Genomic DNA, 26,297 nt, shown 5'->3' on the forward strand with positions numbered 1-26,297 from the left:
GTTCTGCTCTACGCCACCTGCAGCTAATTTCGATCTACAATAAAGCACGAGCACTTTTATCGTCCCGGTGCTTTTTATCATTACCTTTTAAGAAATGTTTACCAGCAAATAGTTATATATTTAAATTCTTCCTTCTGCGAGTCATAATGAACTAAATTTAGCTTTTTTACGAGAAAAAGATGCTTTATTTGAGTCAATATATTGCCAACTGCAGTTACCCTTATGATTTCTACGGGCTCTCTAAATAGTTGCATGCTGGTTATTTAAAGTTAAACATCACTATCACTTTATTTCAGCGTGTCAGAAACAAATATTGCTGGCTTAGTTCATGACCTGTACTTATTCATAAGTTCAAACTAATTTAGAAACATAAATCCGTTTTTAAATTAAAAGAAAATTACTGTTATTTTTCTATGAGAGAACCCAGCTAAAAACTTTGTGTGACTCCTTAATTCAAATAGCTGAAAATAAAATCTATATGTTAATTATGTTTCTTAGAAATCCTTATTTTTTTCTTTCTCTCACGTATCATACCATTCGTAAAAAAAAAAGAAAAGGTCAAAATCGCGTTTAAATTCGAAGAAAATTGAATTTAATGCAAAGACGGGTAGAACCAAAGATATTCGAATTTCGAGACACTACCAGCGTTTTTCTTAATTCGGAATAGAAATTATCAAAATTCTTTGAAAATTTCCAGAAGGGAGGGTTGTTTTGGATAATAACATTACGGAAAAGGTACTTTTATCAGAACAGTGCCTCGAGCTATGGAACTAATTTCAAATTCCTTTTGGCTTTTCAAAATGCAAACTCAGTTAGCGACTTTTAAATTGGTCTTTAACGGGGTGGGGAATGTAAAACAGTGAAGGGTACAGTGAAAACAGGATCATACGCTCCAGACCGGATCGCTTTCAAGTCTGGTCTTTGGAAAATGGCGGTGAGGGTATACCGCAAAACTTCGTTATGATAATTTTAAGAAAAGGAGCATAATTGAAATAAAAAGTTTAGAGGATACTTCTTCCTCGGCGATGCACTGAAATTCGGGCTGGGAGAGGGTATGGGTGTTTTTTAATGGGGTGCCGTTATACGATTACAGTTACTGGTGCAAATGGATTGAATATCCTTTATACATCCTTTCCCTTTTACCATCTTTGATTCGGATACAGTTACGAACTTCGAATTGCTAAACTCATTTCTGTTTCTACTTGCCGAGAGCTTACTGCACGATGTAATTGAATAAATATTTTTGCGCTGCGGTGTACGTGTGTTGTACGAATGTGATATGTATTTTAAGAATGATGTGAATGGTATTAGATGCAGATATCTTGGGCTTTTTGAAAAGTTATGTTAATTTTCATCGATTGCTGAATTGATATTTCGGTCTCGCTTACTTACCTAAAATCGATTAAAGCTAATTTTTCAGTAAATATTATAATTTCAGGTTTAGCCCTGATGACAAGCACTGTTTAAATCGCAACCCTAATTTATGACTTATTCAAACATGTTAAAAAATGCATTAATTATAGAGAATGGAAATTGATGCTAAAATCATAAAAATATAAAAAACTGAATGTATGATTTTTTTTCCTTCTTTAGTTTAACTCTTTTTCAAATAAAGAATATAATGGAAATATCGGGGTGGGGTAGCCTAGTTGGCAGGACGTTGGACTCACGTTTGTGGGAACGGGAATTCGAAACCAGCCGACCGAAGACTCCTCGCGTAGCAGATAGTGACTGGTGCACGTTAAATCTGTCGGGTCACAAAGTCCTCCATGTTCGCATAACAAATTATGCCTCGGGGAGTACTGAATAGAAGATTGATCGCATCAAAATGCGATAGCTCAAATTCGAAATTCTCATATCGCTGCAACGTATTAAATATATCGAAATTAATATGAAAAACGATAAAGAAGCTGTCAAAAAAAATATACGTGGATATTAAAAAAAAAATTCGGAATAAAAAGTGTGATTGCTAAAACTTAGTGTATTCCATTAAGAAATTTTTGCCAAAATAATTTCTATTTCCACAAAAATATTTTTTTCTCACAAAAATATGTATTTTTTATTCAACTGTGTTCAAGAGTAATAGTAAACAGTGCGCATGCGTCGTCACTACAGGCGTTGCTATGGCGACCGCTGCTGTTTGATAAATTTTTAGAATTCTTTTTTTCAGTTTTAATTTTGTTATGCATTAAGTTGCTGTCACAGTGATGTGTGACGTTTTTTTTCTAATTGTTTTAATTTAATCCCTTTTTAGTTTAATNTTGCAATAGAAGATCCCGATCTGGAACGGAGTGAACTGCCTATGAGAAAAAAAAATACACTTTAAATCACTTAAAATTTATCAAGAAAAACCATTAGATAAATAAAACAAATTTTAGATACTCTCAGTATTTTATATACAGGTTAAAAAAAATTTTTTATCGAGTACTAAATGTATTGAAGCCATCATACTCTGGTGTCAAAAATTAGGAGAATTTGCAGACTGGGTCGATTATCTTTAGAACTACTTAACCGATTTTAATGAAACTTGATATGTATATACATTGATACAATACAAAACAAATAGCCATTCAACAATTTTAATACACACGCATGAAAATGCGTAACACTCGTTGGAGTCGGAAGGTATGAAACTGTGGTTGCAAAATAAATAAATAAAAAATGGGTTAATAGGAGGAATGGTCCCCTCTTACAGATATACAGGCTTTACAGTTTGATTTTATACTTAAAATAAGGCAGTGTATCATTTCCTGTGGCAATTTCATATCTTCCGACTTCAACGAGTGTTACGCACTATCATGCGTGCGTATTACAATAGTTGAATAGTTGTTTGTTTTGTAGTGTACCAATGTATCGAATTTCAATAAAATCGGTCCAGTAGTTCTAGAGATAATCAACCAAATCTGCAAATTCTCTTAATTTCTTACACCAGTGTCGTTTTTTTTTTAAAAAAAATTAGTGTTGAATGTAATGCTATAAATAAGTATTCGATGACTAGTCATTAATGCATTAAGAAATTAATAGAATGTTTATAAAAGTGACGCTGGAATTTTTTCATATGCATGCTAAATGTATATGAAAAAATTCCAGTGCCACTTTAATAAACATTCTATTAATTTTTTAATGCATTAATGACTAGTCATCGAATACTTATTTATAGCATTACATTCAACACTAATTTTTTTAAAAAAAAAAAAACCTTTCCCTCGAACTCTACTTGCTTTAAAAAATTCGGTACCAAGTTTAACCATAATATCGATAGCTTGCATAATATGTTGCTTGCACCATAATATGAAATATTTACCCCGACCTGCCCCAATTTAGGGCATACGGGTAAACGTTTCTTAAAATCAAGAAAAACAGAAAAGTACATGAAATACAAACCATAATATGTGGTATCAAAATATGTTCATAAATAGTGCATCCTTAAACAAACTTCTAAGTAAACTGATCCAAGTTTAAATTGATTTATATCCTGCAATCAAAATAATGAAGTACGATAACGTGGTCCAACTATGCATTATATTAAAGGTGAAACAAAATTTAACGATATTAGGGTCCAACATTAGCCAAATTCTGTAATAGCTTAGAAAATTGGAGGACGATTAATTGAATTAGCCATATGTAGGACTTAAGATCGTTGAAAAGTATTTCTATTTTTTTAAAAAAAAAAAAATTATTTTTGAAGGAAAAACTGCATCTAAGAACACCACCATGACAGTAATGGTCAACGAAATTAAAAAAAAAACGATAATATGGTACAATAGTGCACTTTATAAGGGTTGCAATAAATTTGAATGGTCCAAAACACGTCAAACTTCTAAAGAGCATTTTCAGTGAAAAATGACACAATTTTCATATATGTTATTATAGTATATATCCAATGACAATTCCAGAAACCTGTCAAGTACCAATCTGGAAGTATGGCTTATCACTGTAAAATAATTACAAATTAGAATCACAGCTCAAACTGATTACAAGTTAGAAGTTAAACAAGAAGGATACATAATGAAACATTTATAATTTCAACTTTATGATTTTATATTAATGATTTTATATTAATTCCATGGCATCCTTCATTTGTAACTCTAATTTAATCTATCACTGCTTTTTAATTTCAGTTTCATACATTCTTGATCTCTTACTCTAATTCAGAGTTTCGCTGATTTGAATTTCTATTCCTTATGTAATTACTTACTTGAAAGCTTAATTGCGCGTATTAATAAAGTTGGGACTCAATGCCCCATTTTTTTTTAAATCTATTTATCGTCGACTATATACGGTGTTCCGCAATGACCATCCTTAATACACATTTTTAAATTACTAGTCAAAACAAAATAATATTTAAATGAAGATAATACAAAAACGCTATTGCAATCTGCCTAATCTCTGATAAGGAAGACGGAATTAAGGAAAGCAAAACCTGCTTGCTGCAGAAAACATAGAAAAATCAAAAGGTGATTTTTTGGATAGTCTTAAAATTTCAGAAGACAATCAAACTGATTTTGGTGTTGTCAATTCCGTTTTTACCAGAAGTGATTCTACAGATTTCGATAGCATTTATTTCATAGCTTATGTGTTTATTCGTAATCCTCGATGTGTACACTTTAGTTTGTTTTAATTTTGCATGGATTTTGCATACATTAAAGGCGGTTAGTACAAAACACCCTACTTATCATGTATTAGAATTTTAAAGTAATAACTTTAAAAAAGAATTGAACAATTTGTACACTAATTCTGGGTTAGTGTGTGATATTTAAGGATATTGTCACCTCAACCACAAAAATTTAAAAACTGACAAAATCTCTAAATTCTGATGAATGGAAAACTTCTGAAATCTTTTCTATTGGATTCTAAATGCATACATTAAAGGTGGTTAGTACAAAACACCCTGCTTATCGTGCATTAGAATTTTAAAATAATAACTTTAAAGAAAAAAAATTGAACAATTTTACACTAATTCAGCGTTAGTGTGTGATATTTAAGGATATTGTCACCTAAACCACAAAAATTTCAAAACTGACAACATCTTTAAATTCTGATGAATGGAAAACTTCTGAAATCTCTTCTATTGGATTCTAAATGCATACATTNCGGAAGAATCACTACGTGCAAAAATTTGGAGGTTACTTGAAAGTGAAGGGAAAAGAATTTAAGTGGTGACGTAAATAGAATGTGAGGGAAACGAATTCGTCCTTGAATGACAGTGGGGTCAGACGACCTTGAATTGTAAAAGGTGAAAAGGAGAAAAAAAACACAAAATGTGTTGCTAACTTAAGAGTAAAACGAGACATTTTCAATTCTCTTCACAGAGAAAAAAATGAAGAGAAATAAAAAGGAAAAGTGCAAAATTTATAAACAATGAAAGATTGAATTAAAATTAAATTAAAATTAAATTCCGGACATAAAAAAATTTGTCACACAACACTGTGACATCAAACAACCAACATTAAACTAAAAAGGGATTAAATTAAAACAATTAGAAAAAAAACGTCACACATCACTGTGACAGTTGCTGAGTTTATTTCTTATAGTTTATTTAAGTAACTCAATACTAATTACTAATTAAGTAACTCAATACTAAGTTCAATTTCTAGAAAATTTATTCAGTTATCAGCAAAGGTAGAACGAATCAGTACCTGTAAGATATGTGTTCCTTGGTGCTGCTCGAATAAGTCCATTGCAATAGAAGATCCCGATCTGGAACGGAGTGAACTGCCTATGAGAAAAAAAAATACACTTTAAATCACTTAAAATTTACCAAGAAAAACTATTAGATAAATAAAACAAATTTTAGATACTCTCAGTATTTTATATACAGGTTAAAAAAATTTTTTTTATCGAGTACTAAATGTATTGAAGCCATAATACTCTGGTATCAAAAATTAGGAGAATTTGCAGACTTCAGTCGATTATCTCTAGAACTACTTAACCGATTTTAATGAAATTTGATATGAATATACATTGATACAATACAAAACGAATAGCCATTCAACAATTGTAATACACACGCATGAAAATGTGTAACACTCGTTGGAGTTGGAAGGTATGAAACAGCGGTTGCAAAATACATAAAAAAATGGGTTAATAGGTCCCCTCTTACAGATATACAGGCTTTGCAGCGTGATTTTATACTTGAAATAAGGCAGTTTATCATTTCCTGTGGCAATTGGCTTGAATTACCCTGTGGCAATTTCATATCTTCCGACTCCAACGAGTGTTACGCACGATCATGCGTGTGTATTACAATTGTTGAATGGTTATTTGTTTTCTATTGTATTAATGCATGTACATATCAAATTTCAATAAAATCGGCCCAGTAGTTCTAGAGATAATCGACCAAATCTGCAAATTCTCTTAATTTCTTACACCAATGTAGTTTTTTTTTTTTTAAAAAAATAGTTTTGAATGTAATGCCATCAATAAGTTTTAGATCATTAGTCATTAATGCATTAAAAAATTAACTGGAATTTTTATTGGAAATTTAAAACACTGGAATTTTTTTTTATACGTGCTAAATGTATATAAAAAAAATTCCAGTGCCACTTTTATAAACATTCTATTAATTTTTCAATGCATTAATGACTAACGATCTGAAACTTATTTACAGCATTACATTCAACACTAATTTTTTTTCGAAAAAAAAAGCCTTCCCCCAAACTCCACTTGCATTAAAAAAATTCGGTACAAAGTTGAACCATAATATCGATAACTTGCATAATATGTTGCTTGAACCATAATATGTGGTACCAAAATATGTTACATAAATAGTGCAACCTTAAACCAACTTCTAAGTGAACTGATCCAAGTTTAAACTGAACTATATCGTGCAATCAAAATAATGAAGTACGATAATATGGTCCAACTATGTATTATATTAAAGGTGCAACAAATTTTAACGATATTAGGGTCCAACATTAGCCAAATTCTGTAATAGTTTAGAAAATTGGAGGACAATTAATTGAATTAGTCATATGTACGACTTGAAATCGTTGAAAAGTATTTCTATTTTTAAAAAATATAAATATTGTTTTTGAAGGAAAAACTACATCTAAGAACACCACCATGACAGTAATGGTAAATAAATTAAAAAAGTATGATAATATGGTACAATAGTGAACTTTATAAAGAGGGCAATAAATTTGAATGTTCCAAAACACTTCAAACTTCTAAACAGCATTTTCAGTAAAAAAATGCGACAATTTTCATGTATGTTATTGTAAATATCTAATGACAATTCCAGAAACCTGTCAAGTACCAATCTGGAAGTATTTGCAATGAGTATGGCTTATCACTGTAAAATAATTACAAATTAGAATCAGGGTTCGAACTGATTACAAGTTTGAAATTTAGCAAAAAGATTACACAATGAAACATTTATAACTTTAACTTCATGATTTTATATTAATGATTTTGTATTAATTCCACGACATCCTTCATTTGTAACTCTAATTTAATCTATAACTGCTTCTTAATTTTAGTTTCACACATTCTTGATCTCTTACTCTAATTCAGAGTTTCGCTGATTTTTGATTTGAATTTCGATTCCTTATGTAATTACTTACTTGAAAGCTTAATTACGCGTATTAATGAAATTGGGACTCAATGCCTCATTTTTTTAAAGGATTATTTATCTCTGACTATATATGGTGTTCCGCAATGACCATCCTTAATACACATTTTAAAATTGCTAGTCAAAACAAAATAATATTTAAGTGAAGATAATACAAAAACGCTATTGCAATCTGCCTAATCTCTAAAAAGGAAGACGGAATTGAGGAAAGCAAAACCTGTTGCCATAGAAAACAGAGAAAAGTCAAAAGGTGATTTTCTTGAATAGTCTTAAAATTTCAGAAGACAATCAAACTGGTTTTGGTGTAGTCAATTCCGTTTTCACGAGAAGTGATTCAACAGATTTCGATAGCATTTATTTCATAGCTTATGTGTTTATTCGTAATCCTCAATGCGTATACTTTAATTTGTTTTAATATTGCATGGATTCTAAATGCATGCATTAAAGGTGGTTAGTACAAAACACCCTGCTTATCATGCATTAGAATTTTAAAATAATAACTTTAAAAAAAATTGAACAATTTTACACTAATTCTGCGTTAGTGTGCGATATTTAAGGATATTGTCACCTAAACCACAATAATTTCAAAACTGACAATATCTCTAAATTCTGATGAATGGAAAACTTCTGAAATCTTTTCTATTGGATTCTAAATATACATTAAAAGTGGTTAGTACAAAACACCCTGCTTATCGTGCATTAGAATTTTAAAATAATAACTTTGAAAAAAAAATTAACAATTTTACCCTAATTCTGCGTTAGTGTGTGATATTTAAGGATATTGTCACCTAAACCACAAAAATTTCAAAACTGACAACATCTTTAAATTCTGATGAATGGAAAACTTCTGAAATCTCTTCTATTGGATTCTAAATGCATACATTAAAGGTGGTTAGTACAAAGCACCCTGCTTATCGCGCATTAGAATTTTAAAATAATAACTTTAAAAAAAAATTGAGCAATTTTTACACTAATTCTGCTTTAATGTGTGATATTTAAGGATATTGTCACCTCAACCACAAAAATTTCAAAACTGACAAAATCTCTAAATTCTGATGAATGGAAAACGTCTGGAACCTTTTCTTTTTATATTGAAGAACCATTTTTCTTTTTCATTTCATTTCATTTCACCGAAGACGAAAATAAAGAAGAGTGCTTTCGAGATTTTAAACACCGCTCTATAAAAAATAAACGCACTTTTCACCGATCCAACGAAATTTAACAACTTTTTTTCTTTATTTATTTTCTCCATTTAACGTATATGGGGGAAAAAGCGTTGGGGGGAGGGTTAGGGGGACTGAACCATCCTCCGATCGTCTGGGGAATATCTTTCTTCCTTCAAAAATCAACATAACTATCGATATCCAATAACTGACTTCCTCAGGAGTTTTCTTTAAGGGGGCTGTTAGTGGGGGGGGGGGGCNGGGGGGGGCTGCAGGGGGTGAATGGTGTAAAAAGGAATTTTCCAAAAGTTAAGAAAATAAAATCTAAAGCTAAGAAAAGAGGGTGGGGGGGGGAAGGGAAAGAGAGAGGCCAGGAAGAAAACTTTAAAATTCTGCCCACACTCCGAAGCGTCTTTGGCGTTTGAGAAGAAGATCTTTGGCATCGTTGGCGCGTAACACAATTTCCAGAAAGGCACCAAAAATGAAAAAGAAATAAAAAAGAAAAGGAAAAATGAAATTGAGATGAAAAGATAAGCTTTTTTTTCATAAGGCATTTTATCAAGGTTTCATTATCACCCATATGGTAATGTCACCTAATTTTTTTATAAAATTTGTGTGATTACCAGTTTGCCGATGTACAATTTAATCTGATCCAATAATTGATTCAGCGTAGTAATAAGCCAAGCACAACCACGTGATTTCAGCCGTATTCTGCTTCTCGAGTTGCAAGTAGCCTATTAACCTTTTCACTATCATGTTCGAAACTTCTGCACAGCAATTGCAGATTATGTACTTCCCGTAACAATTACTTATTAGAGTTTGAATGCAAAAATATATACTTACATCTTTATCATTAAGAGAGTGCATCAGATAAATAATATTTTTAAAAGGAATTCAGAAAGTACAGATCACTTATGATCACCTGGTTTCGTCTAGTTTTTTGGAGGGTTAATTTCAAGTATCTCGAGGTGCAAATTCTTGTTCTCATTTTATAATAATAAACTTATATTGCACCAGTGACGGTGGTTTTTATCTCACCTTCTTCTTGACGCATGTTTGGAAGACTTTTCAAGTAGGTTTGACAAAAATTGTGTATCGTTATCAATTTATTAAAAAAAGAAGAAAAACATGCGTTTCATCTCTGTAATACATATTCTAACAATTTGGCCATCAAAATCTTGCCAAAAGAGATCCACAAAATCTCTCAAGATTATACTATTCGTTACATTATCTTAAAGTACAGCATTTTAAATACCATTTTTGCAATTATACATTATTTAAACATTATTTTTACATTATTCATTATGGACGGCATTCTGCACAATGGAGCGCTGCAAGTTCTTGACTGCCTATACTTCTCAGTTACTGCTTTTGGTGTGTTTGAAGTAATTTGACTCACAACGTAATTATTGTGTTTTGAGAGTAGTACTTATCGTATACGTGTACGTGTTACCTGATTTATAATTTTTGTTTAAAAAAGGAATCGTCATTTAAAGACATGTTATTTAAAGACGTAAGAATCGTCTTTTGGAAAAAGTAATCGTTATGAAACACTTCTTACCTTTTCAACAATATAGCAACTTTGAAATTTAAGCCTAACTGATAATTTTTAAAGTAAACTTAATCTTGCTGCTCGAACAATATGCTAACACTAACGAATGATGGTACACTCCTTGCAACAAGAGCAAACAGTAATAAATAAGTAAAAAGAGGTCAAATCAGGACTTCCAAAAAAGCGAGTGCTTTCTAAATCTAGCAACCATATCAACTTTTTTAACAATACACCTCTAAATAGCTAAAACAAATTTTCCTTTCAAACTCATCAGAATTGCTTAATATCATTAATATCTTATGAAACACAACAGATTTGAGATCAGAAATTATACAATTTGTTTTGTTCATTGAAAACAAAATTATCTTTTTTAAAATATCACCTCGCAGAATAAGCTGTAGCAAGCAGCTGCATACTTTCTAACGGGAAGTATAACAGGTCATGAGCTCGAGACTGTTGTTTGTTTGCATTTATATCGAAAACACCATTCATACATTTACAGTATTTTAAACATTTTTACTTTATTAATTCTATATTTTGCTTTATACATTCTTTGAAATTCTCTAAAAAAGGTGAATTAAACTGTGTAAAATCTACAGCTTCACTTGCAGTGATATTTCAACAAAAATTCTAAAAAAAGTAGTGCTTCTTGATTATTTTTACACACCAAAATATCATAAGTTTATTCCTTTTTGTCAAGATTTCAAAATCTATAAATATAAAGCTCTGTATAGTTAAAACGTTTTTTTTTATTCTTAAAATAAAATAATTTCCCATCGCAATTTTCAAATGAAGTTATGAAGCTGGAAATACAATATCTCACCAGCAACACTCTGGATAAGACCCGGTAGTCATCAACAATATTCAATCACTATTCGACCGCCTACCTTTTAATGGTAATAAATATTACATGACAGGTTATTGCCGGGGAGGGTATGATGTATTACAGTGATGAAATATTGCAATAGGAGTGCTGAGATCAAGATGAAATAGGAAGGGGAGAAAAGAGTGTTCTCTTTCGATACAAAAACTTCATTAGAACAACCCCACTTCTTGTAGAGGGACTGTTAGGGGTGCACCGATTCACCCGGATTACAAGTTGAGGTGACACATAATCCAATATCGGTCTGATGATTAAGAGTATGATAAGTTCAGGATTTTCAGACACGAAGTTTGGCATACTTCCAAAGATTTCTAATATTGGGCCGATGTTTTAAGATTTCATGAGTTCTGGATTTTCAAAAGTAAAGTTTGGCATATTTTCAAATATTGCCAATATTGGTACCACGTTTTAAGGATTTCATGAGTTCTGGATTTTCAAAAATAAAGTTTGGCATGTTTTAAAATATTGCCAATATTGGTACCATGTTTTAAGGATTTCATGAGCTCTGGATTTTCAAAAATGAAGTTTGGCATGTTTTCAAGTATTGCCAATATTGGTACCATGTTTTAAGGATTTCACGAGTTCTGGATTTTCAAAAATAAAGTTTGACATAATTTCAAACATTGCCAATATTGGTGCCATTTTTTAAGGATATTAAGAGTTCTGGGTTTTCAAAAGAGGAAGTTTAGAATGCTTTCAAAACTTTATCAATATTAGGACGATGTTTAAAGACTATATAAGTTCTGAATTTTCAAAATTAAGGTTATACCAAAGTTAGTTTTCAAAGCATTTTCAAACAATGTCAATACTGGGATGATGTTTAAGAATTTGTTACGTTCTATACAATTTTAACCAAATATAATAAATACTATAATTTTAATCAATACTATACCAAGTAAATATTTTAAGAGTCAACAGGTTTCAATGTAAAGGAAATCTAAAGCTCTTTGAAACAGTGCACTTTATAGAAGTTTCATTGAATAAATTGGTTTATACATGTTACCATGAATGACCGAAATCAGGAGAATGTCGACTTTCACCGGTGAATGTCAACAATTACATACTCGCTTTGGTGAATGTGCAAAATATTTGTTATATCCAATTTGATATTAATTTATTCGTTGATATTATTATGTTTACTCAATATTTTAATATCTTCTTAGGATAGATTAGGAGAAACATCAGTACCAGCCAAATGTATACTGGGTAGTGGCACTTAACCTTAAAAAAACTTTGATGTAGGGCATACCGGGCAGTGGGACTTAACTAGACCTAGTATATATTTCGGACGTTTACCAAAGCTACTATGTGATTGTCAAGATTCACCGGTGGAAGTCAACAATCACCGATTTCGGTCATTCACAGTAACATAACAACAATAGAATATAAGAATTTAGATCGAGAAGAATTTATAGAATTTAAAGGTTTCCTAATTTTTTTTTAAAAACTAATGTTTCATTTTGCTTAAGCTCTGAAAAATTAAATAATATTAAATGTTGTAATGATATAGTTTTTAACTCGGCATTTTCTAATTAAAAGTCTAAAAAGCATTTCAATTTCAAAAAGATGAAAAATATTATTCTCTAATAGTGAAACTTTTGTTGTTAAACATTAATAATAATTATTATTCTTAACATATTTTTTAAGCAAAAATTTTTAGTTCTCTAACTACTTATAACTACTCTTTAAATTTAAATATAATGAAATTTTTTTTTTGTTTTTGTTGTTATTCGCTTTAAGATGCATTTTTTACTATTTTAAATTCGGGTATTCTATTAATTTAAATAAAATTTAAAATAGTTAAAGTTCGCGTTGTTTCGGCGAAAACAAATAAAATTCATTGGTTTGCATGGTTAGTTATAGCAATTAAGGGCATGGTTTGATTTTAAAGAAGTTGATGACTTTTTTATCATAATCCCTCAAAAGCGGCATTGAAAAAATTAGCATATTTTTTAAAATATTAGCAGGCTTTGTACTGAATATTTTAATAATCAATTCACCACTATACTATACGAACACACAAGCGACGAAAATTGATTCCATTTTCACTTGAGTAATAAAAGTTTATACTTAATTGTCTTGATTTTTGATTATATGATTTTGAAATTCGAAATATTTGATATTCTACTTATTTAAAAAAAAAAAGTGGACCAGCAGGTCACGTGAGACTGCTAGCATAAAATAAATTAAACGCGAATTTTAAAAGAATATATAACAAGCACTTTTTTCAGTTATAAATGTTCGTTGTGCGTCTTTTTTAGGAACATGACAAACATTTAATCCGTAATCAGGTTCGTTCCACACATTTTACAGTTCTGCACTGTCAAGAGTTTCTAATGCTACGCGTTCTTTAAGCTTTTGCCGTGTTTTAGGCACTGGTGTTTCATGAAAAGGCGTTTTGCCACATTGCAATGCGTAAGGTATTTGGACGTATCACAACGAAAAAAAAGTTCATGTCGAAAGGTCCGGAGAACTTGGTGGCAGGGCCATGTGATGTGATTAAAAAAAATCATTTGTCACTCGTACGCTTAAGACACTGTTTATGAACTACTGATGCCAAAAACACTTCAAGAATTAAACCAACGCATATGTATACACATTAGGAACCATTGATAGTGTAAAACTATGAAATGCGTAATATTATCTGAATACAGATTATATGTTTGTCGTGTAATAAAAGATTACCACACCAAACAATTGTAATTAGAAAAAAATAGCTTTGTATATTTTCTTTAATTTTGTGTATTATTTATAGCAATATGCATAATAATTGCAAAAATATAAATATTTAAAATTCACGCTAAACTTCTATTTCAAGACCTGCCATTTCATTAAGTAATAAGAATAGTTATCAACATGTTTTAGAATGAGATGCTTTTTGGATATTCAATGTGAAAAAATAGCACGTTTTTGTGAGTCCTGTTTATAATATTTAATAAGGTTTCCTTAGTACAGACTTTCTATGCAAATTCTATGGTTTCAAGATTATTACCAGGATTGGGCATATCATCCGACTTTTTTTTTTAATATCTAAACCGGAAAAAAAAATGAGTCTAAGAATAGAAGAACTTTTTGTTTCGGTTCCGGGAAAACTTTCCTGGAACGCTTTTCTGAACGTCCAATTACACTCCACTAATGCGCATCGCTTGAAAGGACAAGTGAGAGTAAGACTGAAATAAAAAATAAATAAATAAATAACAATCGCGGGTGGAAATGAGAAAAGGTTGTACACTTAAGAATTCCGGTCGTGCTGCCCTCTGGGGGTGGGAGGAGGCGAAAGATGATAGACGAGCAGATTAATGCCTAATAACGGTCGCAGAGTGCGGGGGTCAATTGTCATTCTGCCCGTGCTCTCTGTCATCTTCGTCGTAGATGATGATGAAAGCCCATATGTCAGCCTTCCTCTTTCTTGATTAAAGCTCCCTCCCTACGCTAGATGGCACCCGAGGCACTATTTATCTCGCATTGCCACAAGTGAGAGGCTGGCTTCTGTCTCTCTAGATACCGTTTTTTCTTTTGTTTTTCATTTGGAAGTATTTTTCTTTTCTTTATTATGATTCTGCTTTGTTTTGCTGCCAAATGTTGAAAGGGGATTTTCCTTTGGAATCAAGAAGTTTTTTTTTATCCGTATTTATTTATGTGTTTTTTTGAAGTGGATTCGATGTAACAATTTTTCAATCTAATATATATGTGCCACATTACTTTAGGAATACGAACAATTATTTTGAGAGCCATTTGTCATTTTTTAACATACTTATCTCTCTTAAGAAATATAATGGTTACTGCAATATTGAAGTTTTGAAATTAAGAATTATATGTTTAAAAAAATATAGAAAAAAATAGACTGGCCTTTTAAGAACAATTAAACTAATGATATAACTTGATTCTCGCAATTAAAAAAATTTGAAATAAAGATTCTGCGTGTGCACATTATGTTACGATAAGAAAAATTTGAGCTCAAGCTTTGTTTAGCATAACTTAGTAAGAGAAATGGAATTTCTTGACCACCCTAAATAGGCAATTTTTGAAAATTTGTCAGAAATGAAGTTTAAAAAAAAGCATACTCATTATGAATTACAAATTAATATTTAAATTAAGAGAAAACAAAATTTCGAGAATCATTAAAAATAATTGAACCTGTTTGGTTGTCAGATAAAACTTGAAGGCATTTGACAGTTGCCTTATATCTTTTTTCCTTTTCCTCCGGCAACAAAACATGTTTTAATGCTTTTAACTCCATCTTCCTTAATAAGTAATTCACCAAGTTTCAATAATATTTTTGTTTTTTCCTCACCTAAATGTCTATTTTTGACCTTTAATATATATACTTTACATTTCATTTTCGACGTTTCTAAAAGCATGCATTTGATATCTACGGTGCAGCATTTTTGGAATATCTTGCATACATTTTTTTTTTAAATTTCTGCGAAATTTCTAGAACAACAACCTAAGTTTTTCTTTTCTTTCTTTGTACAGAGAAGTGATATATAAATCATTAGAATGCCGTTTATTTGAACTGTAATATAGTTTCGTAGAGCTGACCAAAGTAAATTCGCTAAGTTAACGAACTTTACTCCAGCTTTTATATATNATATATATATATATAAACTCTTCCTAAAAAAAAGAAATTTGATGTACTGACTTTCAAACCCTCAGCGCTATGAAATCTTACTTTAAACTTAAAAATTTCCGGAGTTAAGGTGTTTGTGAACTAAAAAGCCTGCAATAATCTGGTTTAAATTGTGGTCTTATTATGGTTGCAGCAAATTTGAACGATATTATGGTACAATACGATAAATAATTTTTATGTAAAATGATAAAATAGTGTAAGGAAAAAAATGCTCGAATGACGAACAAAGTTATACCACCACCAGAAAAGTATCAACATTCTTTTATTTAGGGGGCCATGGATGGAAGGGGGGTTGACAAAGTTGGTGAGATGTCGCAGGCGGGGGCGGGCACCGTTTGTCGTCTGCTTAAGAAGGTGTGAAACGCATTCTCTCTCTCTCTTTTTTCTCCATCATCAATATTTCTGTCAAAACCTGGCAACGCAATCGCTTTTCTGCAGAATTCAGGGGAGTGAGCATCGAAGCTGCAAATCTCGGAACGAAAACAAACCGAGGAGAGAAAGAAGGGACGAAAAAAAAACTGGAAAACGGGAGAATGAAATATCCACTCCTAACTTAACCGCGCACATACAAATGTGGACATTTGTCGAACCTTTACTTACGGTGAAATGAACTCTGTCCCCCCCCCTTTCCCATCATGCTTTGTTTTCGATCTCAATGACTTTCCCCAGCTCCTGAAACCGGGATACGGGATACTTTACACCGGAATGGGTTCTCCAAGAAAGGGGAAGGCAAAAAGGGGTTACTGTTCTCTTAATGTGATGCCAACAAGAAACATACCAGAATGTCAACTAGTATCCCCCCCCCACACGCCACCTTTTTCAACAATGGTGTGTAAAGGGAGATGGAGGTGATTATTGGGTCGCGATTTATAGCTCATAGATTCGGGATTTCCTTCAGGGTTTGTGGGGGTGTTTCTAAGTGTTTTGACTGTTCTCTTCTTCGTTATTTTCCCACTGCTTCTCGAAATGTTCTTTTACACTCTTTGGAGCACCTCACTTTTATTTCTAACTTCAAAAGGTGATGGTATTGTTTGCTTGGTGCTTTGAGGTTATTGTGGCAAGACGCTTTGCTGTATTTTTTTTTAAAGTTGGGAAGTTTTGAAGTATTTTGCAAGGATTTCAAATTCTGGTTTGATTGGGCTGCGACCGAAACGTTCTATGTAGAGGATTGTAATATGAGGTGGATATTTTTTTTATGTAAGTTTCGAAGGTTTCAGAACGGATTTTAATTTCTGATTTTATTAGATTTAAATCAAAACGTTTATTCACAAAGTGTATTTCTTATACGAGTTTTGAAAATTTCTGAAAAGGATTTTAAATTTTGATTTGATTAGGCTGAGGCCGAAAATATTCACAATGAAGTTTATAAAAGATGTATTTTTTTGTGTAGAGGTTTCAAAGGATTTTGCAAGGAATTTAAATTCTGATTTAATTTGGCGGAAGCGTTTATGCACAATTTAGTTATATTAAGCGTATTTTTTATACAACTTTTTAAAGTTCATTGAAAGGATATCAGAGTAAGATTGATTTTAATGTCAGCAACAGCCTTTATCAGAAAGCACAACAAGGTTTATAAATGATTAGTAAATGAACCATGTAAGCTCCAAACAATGCTAAATTTAACTATACTTGTGTATACGCTATGAGGCTAGCATTAAGTTAGCATAAACATCCCCCCTTTTTTTTATCGAGATTGGAACTGACCTCACTAAAAGGCTAGAAAAACCTTACCATTGAAAAAAACATATTAATAACTATCAACATTTTCAGAAAAGAAAATTAGGGATGAAATTCACTCATCCCAGGTGGGATTTGAACTCCGGACTTCTCTGGTAGAAGGTGGACAGCCTAATCCGTACACCACGAAAGTTTTTGTTAGTTTAAAATTGAATGAACTGAAACTATAATGGTGTATATTTTATCCTAGGGTAATATCTGGATGTTTATTTGTACATTGTCCAAAGTTTTCCAACGTGCTCTTTAACTTAGCTTAACGTAGCTTAACTTCGTTTTAATATGAATTTTTGATATGCATACTCCCCAAACTCAGAAGAACATTTGGGCAGGTGGACAATTGAATTTGAAACACATTAAATTTGAAACACATTAAATTTGTTATTAAATCAAATTAATATTTTCAGTAATTATTAAATCCGTCCAGGAAATTAAGAAGCAGTCTGTTCTTGTATTTGAAGTTATCCAGTTTAGAACAACTTAGAGTATGTTTTGGTTGAAAAATATATATGAAATTTGGTATAGGGTACAGTGTATGTATTAGGTCTAGTATAGGTTCTAGTATAGTGAAAGCACTTAGTGAAGGGGACTTTGGACCACATGTACCTTTAAACTACGTCCCTAATAAATAAATTTTGCACCTGGTTTATGCAGTTGATTCCTGTAACAAACGGTACTATGCTGGGTAATAAAATTCCAAGTATGAGCAAGATTTTTTTTTAAATTTTTAACTGCTAAGTATACTTTATTATATACGTTATGTTTTACCATTTCTTTAATCGTTTTGTTTCGCTTAGTTTCATTAACTCCGTGCATTAAGTTTTACCATTTCTTTAATTGTTCCGTTCAGTCTCATCTATTCTACGCATTAAGTTTTACCACTTTATTAATTGTTTCAATTAATTTCGACTATTTGTTTAATAATTTCTTTAATTTTTTCATTTATTTTAATTTCATTTCAAACCATGAACTCGGTCAGACACATTCGATGCAATGGACTCATACCATTCCGTGCATTTGATTTTGCCATTTAATTTATCTATTAACCATTAATTTATCGGTTATTTAGTAATTTGGCTTCGAAATTCCAGAAATTGTGCATCAAATCAGCGTCGATCGCGAAACATATGAATCGGTACTCTACACAAAACAAATTTTTATATATTGAAAATATTACTACTGATTAAACATTTTAAGTAATTCAAAACAATAATAACTAACTCTGAAAATCTTATCTACAAAATCTTTCTCACTTCGTTTCGCTCCATCTTCTCAAGTATCATACATTTATTCCTACAAAGATCATAACAATAAGTTGCACGTTTTAAGGTTTTATGAGTCTGTATGGCATGTTCTCTCTATTTGATGTTGAGATGTTAGAAACTGGATACCGTTTTCCATAAATTGGAAATTGTTTATTCAGTTTGCGCGCCAATTGTATATAAACATTTACTTCTTGTTCTGCAATCCCATAAAAAAGGGGGGATTTTTAAAGCTGTTTTATTGTTTTACAAGCTCCAGAATAGGGATAAAGTTTGGCGATTTATGGGGCATAGTTTCTGCTCCGGAAGTGACAAGTTATAAAGGAAATTTATAACTTTGGTGTCTATATATCGTAGAGAACTTCATTAATTTTTGTTTATTCTGCAATCTAGCTCTGTATTTCTTTTATTTAGAGGTAGCTATATTAAATCAATAGCTTTTTTCTTAACCTTTTTTTTCGGCAAGGAAATGTGACAAAAGAAAATGTCTATAACTTAAATATTCGCGTTTTCTTTAGTGTATTTGAATGTTTAAATTGATGAGATTAGAAGAATAAACTTACTAAGTCACACCTTGAAGATGCTTAATGGCAGAACTTAAATATTTGCGATTTTTTGAGTGTATTTGAATGTTTAAATTGATGAGATTGGAAGATTAAACTTGCTAAGTCACAACTTGGTGGTTGGTTGGTTTCCTATGTTCGTTCGTTGGTTAAGGCAGAGGGGTGCGATTGTTCTTGTTTTCCAATGGCGCCATCTATGGCCAAGAATTCGACTACTACCACACCCATTCGTCGCACAGGGCGGACCTATTCATACATCTATTCATTCAGCCGCAGATCGTAATTTTGATCTGAATCAGAGAGCGATCGATTTCCAATTCAGTACCCCCACAGGTATTGCTTTGTTACGGGAACATAGAGGACTTTGCGGCTCGACAGATTTAACGTGCATCAATCACCATTTTACTACAGGTGGAGTCATCCGCCGGCGGGGTTCGAATCCTGACATAATTCGCAAAAGGCCAATGGCTGGCAAGCTTGACTCGTTCAACTGTCATTAGAAACAACAACATGATCTTAGCTAAAAAACATATTAAAATTTCAATATGTTCTTTAGCTAAGATCATTCCCTGTTTTTTTTAATTTTTTTATGTTATGTTATTTATTTATTTATTATTTTGTTGAACTAAATCTTATTAATAGGGGAAAATGGCATGTTTGATCGAATATACGATTTTTAGCCTTGAATACCTAAATTTATGACTTTTGGGAGAAAAAAACAGCATATTAACATATTAAAAACAGTTATAGCACTTATATTATTAGGTATTATAACAAAATGTATGGTTTTTGACAGTTGAATGTCAAACTTTAAGTAAAAAATATTTTAAATAAAATTTTAAAAAATTCATAAACATTATAGCTATTATATTAATATTCATAAACATTTATCAAGCAGACTTATATAATCGAGTACTAATCATTTTTCTCCTTATGAATATGCAATTAATTTATTCCGCTCAATATTTAAATGCAGTGCGTTTGAACGATAAAATTTTTAAATTATATTCAAGAATATTACATTAAATATTTTTTTTTATATTCAAGATTGCTTCAGAGAAGCACAAAGAAACTACTAGTTCTTAGTAAACATAAAATATTTGCCAACAACCAAAAAAAAAAAAAAAAAACTTTACTAACGATGCTGGAATATTTTTCAATTTTAGCATTATTCGGTAAAATTTAAACTATATGTTCCAAATTCTTACAAACTGTTTCCAATGATGGTATTATAATTCGACTTTTTTAAGGGGGGGGGCAAGTTTTAAACTTCGATTTGCATTGTATCTTGGATTTTTATTTCAAAGACTTTTCCTATTTCCTTACTAGGAGACTATTAAGAACGTATTAGATTTAATACACTATTTAAAACAGAAACATGCAATTTAGAGTTGATTAAACTTCTTAGCCGCATCTCATTATGAAAAAAAAAATTCGAAACTTATAACCCATTTATCCTTTTTCAAAAGATCTAGAAATCATTGTGGGGCGAGGTGCAAATCTGCAAATTTCCAGCCCACAATCCGACTTTGATCGGTATTATTCTAAATAGGGAACGTGCCCGTAGAAATCTGCTACGTGCGGAAGTCTTAAGGTGTGGGGAGGTGCAGAAAAATTCCCATACTTCCCTAAATTGCTTCTATTAGTTTCGTCGAGGAGAGGGTTTTTAAATCCGTGTTTTTACCGAAGCTAGAATGAAATTGGATTTCTTATTCTCCATTCATATCCCTGCGAGAAAAATGGATCTACTTTTTGGACTATTTGCATACATTTCCCATAATGCCTCGCGTTGCTTCTCTCTCAACACTTAAAAGAAAACACCCATCTATTTGAAAAACTCTCACACGCATTTTTATTTTTATTTTTTATTACTGGAGAATTTATTTGTATTCTCACATCTAAGATAGTGATTTGTATGTTTAGATTTATTGTATTTTGAAATGGAAATTTAACAAGATTTCTATATTTTATAAATCCTTTAGATTGGAGATATTTTTTGTTGTTGTTATCTTGACATAAATTGAATTTTAAAACTTTAAGGTTTTCAAATTAAATGATAAATGAAAAATATCTTAATTATAATTTTCTTAAATTAAAAAATATATATTTCTATATACACTTTGCTAAAAATATAGGTCATATTGATCCCTATTATTGTATAAAATTACAGCATTTCAAATGCAACGTCAAGTTGAACTAAATCATGCAAATTTTCAGCATTCCTAATACGATGTCAAATTAAATATAATATCGAGCAAATTTTACGTATTACTAATGCGATGTCAAGTTTAACTGTAATATCTTGCAAATTTGCAACATTCTTCTTATAATGTCAAGTTGAATTACAATAAAATACAAATTTGCTCTTATTCAAGATGGAGTCTAGTTCAGAGATTACATCTTGATCATTTTTTATGCAATTGTAATACGTAACCAAGTTGAATCAAGTTGCTTAATCCTTCTTAAACTTGGTTTCACAATAGTAATTATATGTTATTTCAAATCCCCTAAATTATATTCTGCCGTAAGAAAAATAACCACCAAATTCCTCCAGAAATTTCTACTTTGTAGCCAGATTAAGATAAAGAATGATTGGTGAATTTTAAAACCTTTTTCTCGTAAGCAAACAGTATTAGTGATAAAATGATAATTTTCTTATTTTCACCACAAAGCTAATAACTATTATCTTCACACATAAAAGTTTATCAAGTTATCTCAGAACTTCACAATAAAATATTACATTAAGCATACTTATTAAATATTACCTTAATTATGCATACATTAATCCTTAAACTCATTGGAAGTTCTCTAAACTAAGAATAAACTAAGAACTTCTGGCTAAACTCAAATAACCCTTTATTTGATGAACACTTAGAACTTTTTTCTTGTATAATTCTTCCCAAAATTTAAATACGCTTTAAATCAAAAATAATAAAATTTAATGTTAAATTTTAAAAAAATCTTAAAATTTAAAATTTTTAAGTCTCTTTCTACCTTGAGAAAGTTAACCAACACACTCCTTCATAAGATCTCCATAAATAAGCTTTCGAACCTATACAATAAATGGAACACCCGGGCCTAGATAAAGTGGAGCACTGTGAGAATAATAACTTTATTGTTATCATCCAAAAATTATCCTCAAATTTAAAAAAAATTAAAATTTTTATTTCATTTCCACCTTTGGGAAGTGAACCACTGAACTCTTTCAGAAATGTTTTCAAATACGACATTTTTTAATAAATTGTGTAGCCAGATTTAGATAAGGACTGATTGGTGAATAATGAAATTTTACATCTCGTAAGCAAACATTATTATATGGTGATAAAAATAATTAATTTTATTATTTTCACCCCAGAGTCAATAACTTTTCGTTAATATTCTGCAACAAGAAATGAAATCTCCAAACTTATTTAAAAGTTCTCTTAACTAAGAATCGTTAACTATCTCGCCAACGATTTATAGATAACGATTTATTTGAAGAATATTTTAAACTGTCTTCCAATAAGCAAATGTGTCTTAAATTAAAAACAATAACTTTATTGCTTTAACCAAAAAAAATTATCATTAAATTTATAACGTTTCAGTTCCCTTTCACTTTCAGAAAGTTATCCACCATACTCCTTCAAAAGATCGTAAAAATATTTTGAAACCTGTTCGATAAATAGAACATTTAGGCCTAAATAACGTGGAAATGGTGAGAATAATAGCTTTATTGTTGTCACCTAAATATCATCTTTAAATTTAAAAAGTTAAACTAGTTCTCAAGACATTTTAATTCATTTCTCCCTTGAGAAAGTCAACCACGAAACTCCTTCAAAAGTTTTTTAAACTATAATTTTTTTTAATAAACTGTAATGCCAGGATTGATGGATCTTACATCTCGTACGCAAACATTATTATATAGAGATAAAAACAATAACGTACTTATTTTCACCCCAAAGTTAATAGCTTTTTAATAACAATCTACCCTAAGAAATTTAACCACCAAACTCTAGCTGGAGTTCTCTGTACAACGAATTCTCAAAACCTATATGGTAAATAGAACATTCAAGCCTAGATAACGTTTAAATGGTGAATAGAGCTACCGAAAAGGAAAAAGGCTCTCCAAGCGTGGTGGGCTTGAAAAGGTGACTAATACTTTCATTTTCGCGTTTTCGGGTCTTTGGAAAAGAGCTCCCGCTTCAGCCTGCCCACTCTAATAAATGGCGGAAAGTTGCATTTGCATTTAAAAAGGATTTCACCCCGGGGTTAGCAGGATAGAGTAAGCAACAATTTGAGGTGAAAGCACAGTTTGAAGACACGCGCAATTACACGGAAATTGATAATTTGTGTCCGCTTCCTTTTTTACTTATTCTTAGTGGTGGAAGGAACTTTGGCCTTCTAGAGCTCAATAAAGGAATTTTCAAAAGAAAGCTGAAATTGCCTAGAAAAGAGTAGTTTTCTCTCGGAGGAGTTGATTTTTAGCTTGTTTTCTCTCCCAGAAGTTTTCTAGCCGAGTTAAATTTAATTTCTAACACTCGAACAAATTCTGTGTAGTCTGGAAATTGAGTGAAAGTACTTATTTTAGCAAATTTGACGGTCGATAAAATTTTTCGTTAGTTCATAAGTTCAATATTTTATTATGACTACATAGGTACGATAAATAAGATATATTACTATGCTGAAATATATACCCAAGAGTTTATTTATTTATTTATTTATTTTTTTGCAGCTTTCGATTTCAAATTTTTTGCAAAATTTCCGAGGGGGTGAGTTAAATTTAATTCCTTAGCAATTGAAAATTGCGTGCAAGTTTTATTTTAGCAAGTTGGAATAAATATTGTTAATACTGACAAATATTAAAATTATTCGTAAGGCTCTAAGACCACTGATAGCTTACAAATACAAAATTATTAAAGAGTTTTTGCAATATCAGAGAGATTTAAATACTTTCATCGCAGAAGAATCTCAGACCTCTATAGTACTTGAGCAAAATTTAAGTACGTAAACGTGCAGGAATGTGAAACGATAACACTTTCATTTAGCATATCCCACGTTCACAAATACACGCATACATGAACGTACGACATGCTAAGTGAAAGTTCTAAGTCGCACGTGAAATATTGGATTATCCAAAAAATGTAACGCGCGCAATACCGATAGTTTTTTACGCACATTTTTTTAAAAGGTAATCTAATGTTCTATAATTCGATTAAAAAAGTTATTTCAGTATTATTCTTTTACTTAAAAAGAAATAACTTGCATCAGCAGAGATGCCAACTGCTCCGGACACGCCAAAATAATTAAAAAAACGGTAAATAACTGCAAAGTAAATTTTGCAAATATTTGACTAATTTTGCTTGCTTATTAAAAGGTATAGCATGACGTAAGTACTATAAAGTGGTGAATTATAAAAGTCTACGCATTATTTAGAAATAGTGTTGAACAAAAATCTACTAAATTGAATTTATTAAACCAAGTATCACAATTGATAAACTACCACTTTAAAGTATATATTTGCTGTCCGGAGCAAGTTGACATCTCTGCATTAGTAGTGAATATTTATCATATAAGTACCCATAGAATTCAAAGTAAGCTACTGTTAACGTTATTATTTCCACATTTTGAGAAGTGGCCTACTAAAGGAATAACTACGAGATGATATTACAATCATTACCATATTTTTTTTAATAAGTTTTATAAATTTAATAAAAATATTAATAAAATTAATACACACTGCAATTCAAACTTTTAACAAGCTGCTTCGAGGATATTTCCGGCACCTAGGCACAGGAGTTGAAATAGCCACTAGATCCCAAACTATGTTTTTATTTTTATTTAGTCAAGTAGTGGAAGAGAAGAAGAGGGTGTCCCGCATCCCTGGGGAACTGCAAGAAGCGCAAAACGATAAGAAGGATAGAAAGAAAAAAGAATCCGGGAGAGTTTTCCGGGTTCAATTACAGAGTTCTCGTTAGGTACGATGCCCGATTCTGGTTGTCTATCAACATTTATTGGTCCAATCTTTTCGATGCAGAGGCGTGAAAAAGATTGACTTTTCTTTCATTTAGTTTTGTTTATTTATTTTTACGTATTACGCTATGACTAGCTTCTCTTTTTTTTCTCTCTCTTCCTTCCCCTCTTCCTTCTTTCATCTTTTTCGTTTATTTATTTCTTAGCGAAATCATCTCTCTGGATGATTTACGCTCTCTTGATTTTCGAAGAGAGTAGTGTCCACTGCAAGTATTGGTTAACCAGAAAGGCGATCGAAGAAAAAAAATTTGACACGAAAGCTTTAAGTTTGCTGAAATAGTTGTTATTCAATATTCCATTTCAGGTTTTGTTTAATAGAAAATTTAATTGATATTTACAACTTTACACTCTAGTCTGCGTTCATTGATCCACAACTCAATAATATCAGTAATATATATATATANTATATATATATATGCAGTAAAATAAATTCTATTAATGAATACTTTTAAAAATATATATTCTATGTTTTTATAGTATATTTTAATAACTTTTTATTTTATGTCCATTTTTAACTTTTTTAGAAATTCACTGATAATAAATAGAGTTGCTGAGCATTGTAAGAATGAAAAACCCTCGTATTGATTTGAAAATATTCAGTAAAGATTTAAAAATTAAAAAAAAGAAACTTATTATAATGATATTAAATACTTTCTTCTTTTTAACATTTAGTTTTTTTAAAAAGATTAGATTGGTATAAATTTAGAGCAATAAAAGTACCCTAACTTGATAATAATCATTTTAAAACAATATTACATGTTTGTCAACAAGCATGGAGATTATAAATATGTCATGTTTAGAATTGAAAACTAAAATGCAACTTGATATTAAATATTTAAAATTATTTTACAATATTAGGGAAGAGTTTCATTATTTAGTCAATAAATATTCACGAAAAAATTCACAATTCACGTTTTTTTGTTCATTT

At 30.9% G+C, this 26,297-nt stretch overlaps 1 protein-coding gene across 4 annotated transcripts in view; it reads right to left on the reverse strand.

Moving 5' to 3' along the window:
- Nucleotides 1-26,297, reverse strand: part of LOC107455153 (protein trachealess) — a 337,778-nt gene that overhangs the window by 18,837 nt on the left and 292,644 nt on the right. For all 4 annotated transcript variants that reach the window (XM_043046105.2, XM_071180991.1, XM_071180990.1 and 1 more), the window contains one exon: nucleotides 5,640-5,719. In XM_043046105.2, coding sequence (XP_042902039.1) covers nucleotides 5,640-5,719 — 80 coding nt within the window. The remainder of the gene's footprint in view (nucleotides 1-5,639; nucleotides 5,720-26,297) is intronic.

This window comes from Parasteatoda tepidariorum, chromosome 5 (assembly GCF_043381705.1).
Source record: "Parasteatoda tepidariorum isolate YZ-2023 chromosome 5, CAS_Ptep_4.0, whole genome shotgun sequence".
NCBI lineage: Eukaryota > Metazoa > Arthropoda > Arachnida > Araneae > Theridiidae > Parasteatoda > Parasteatoda tepidariorum.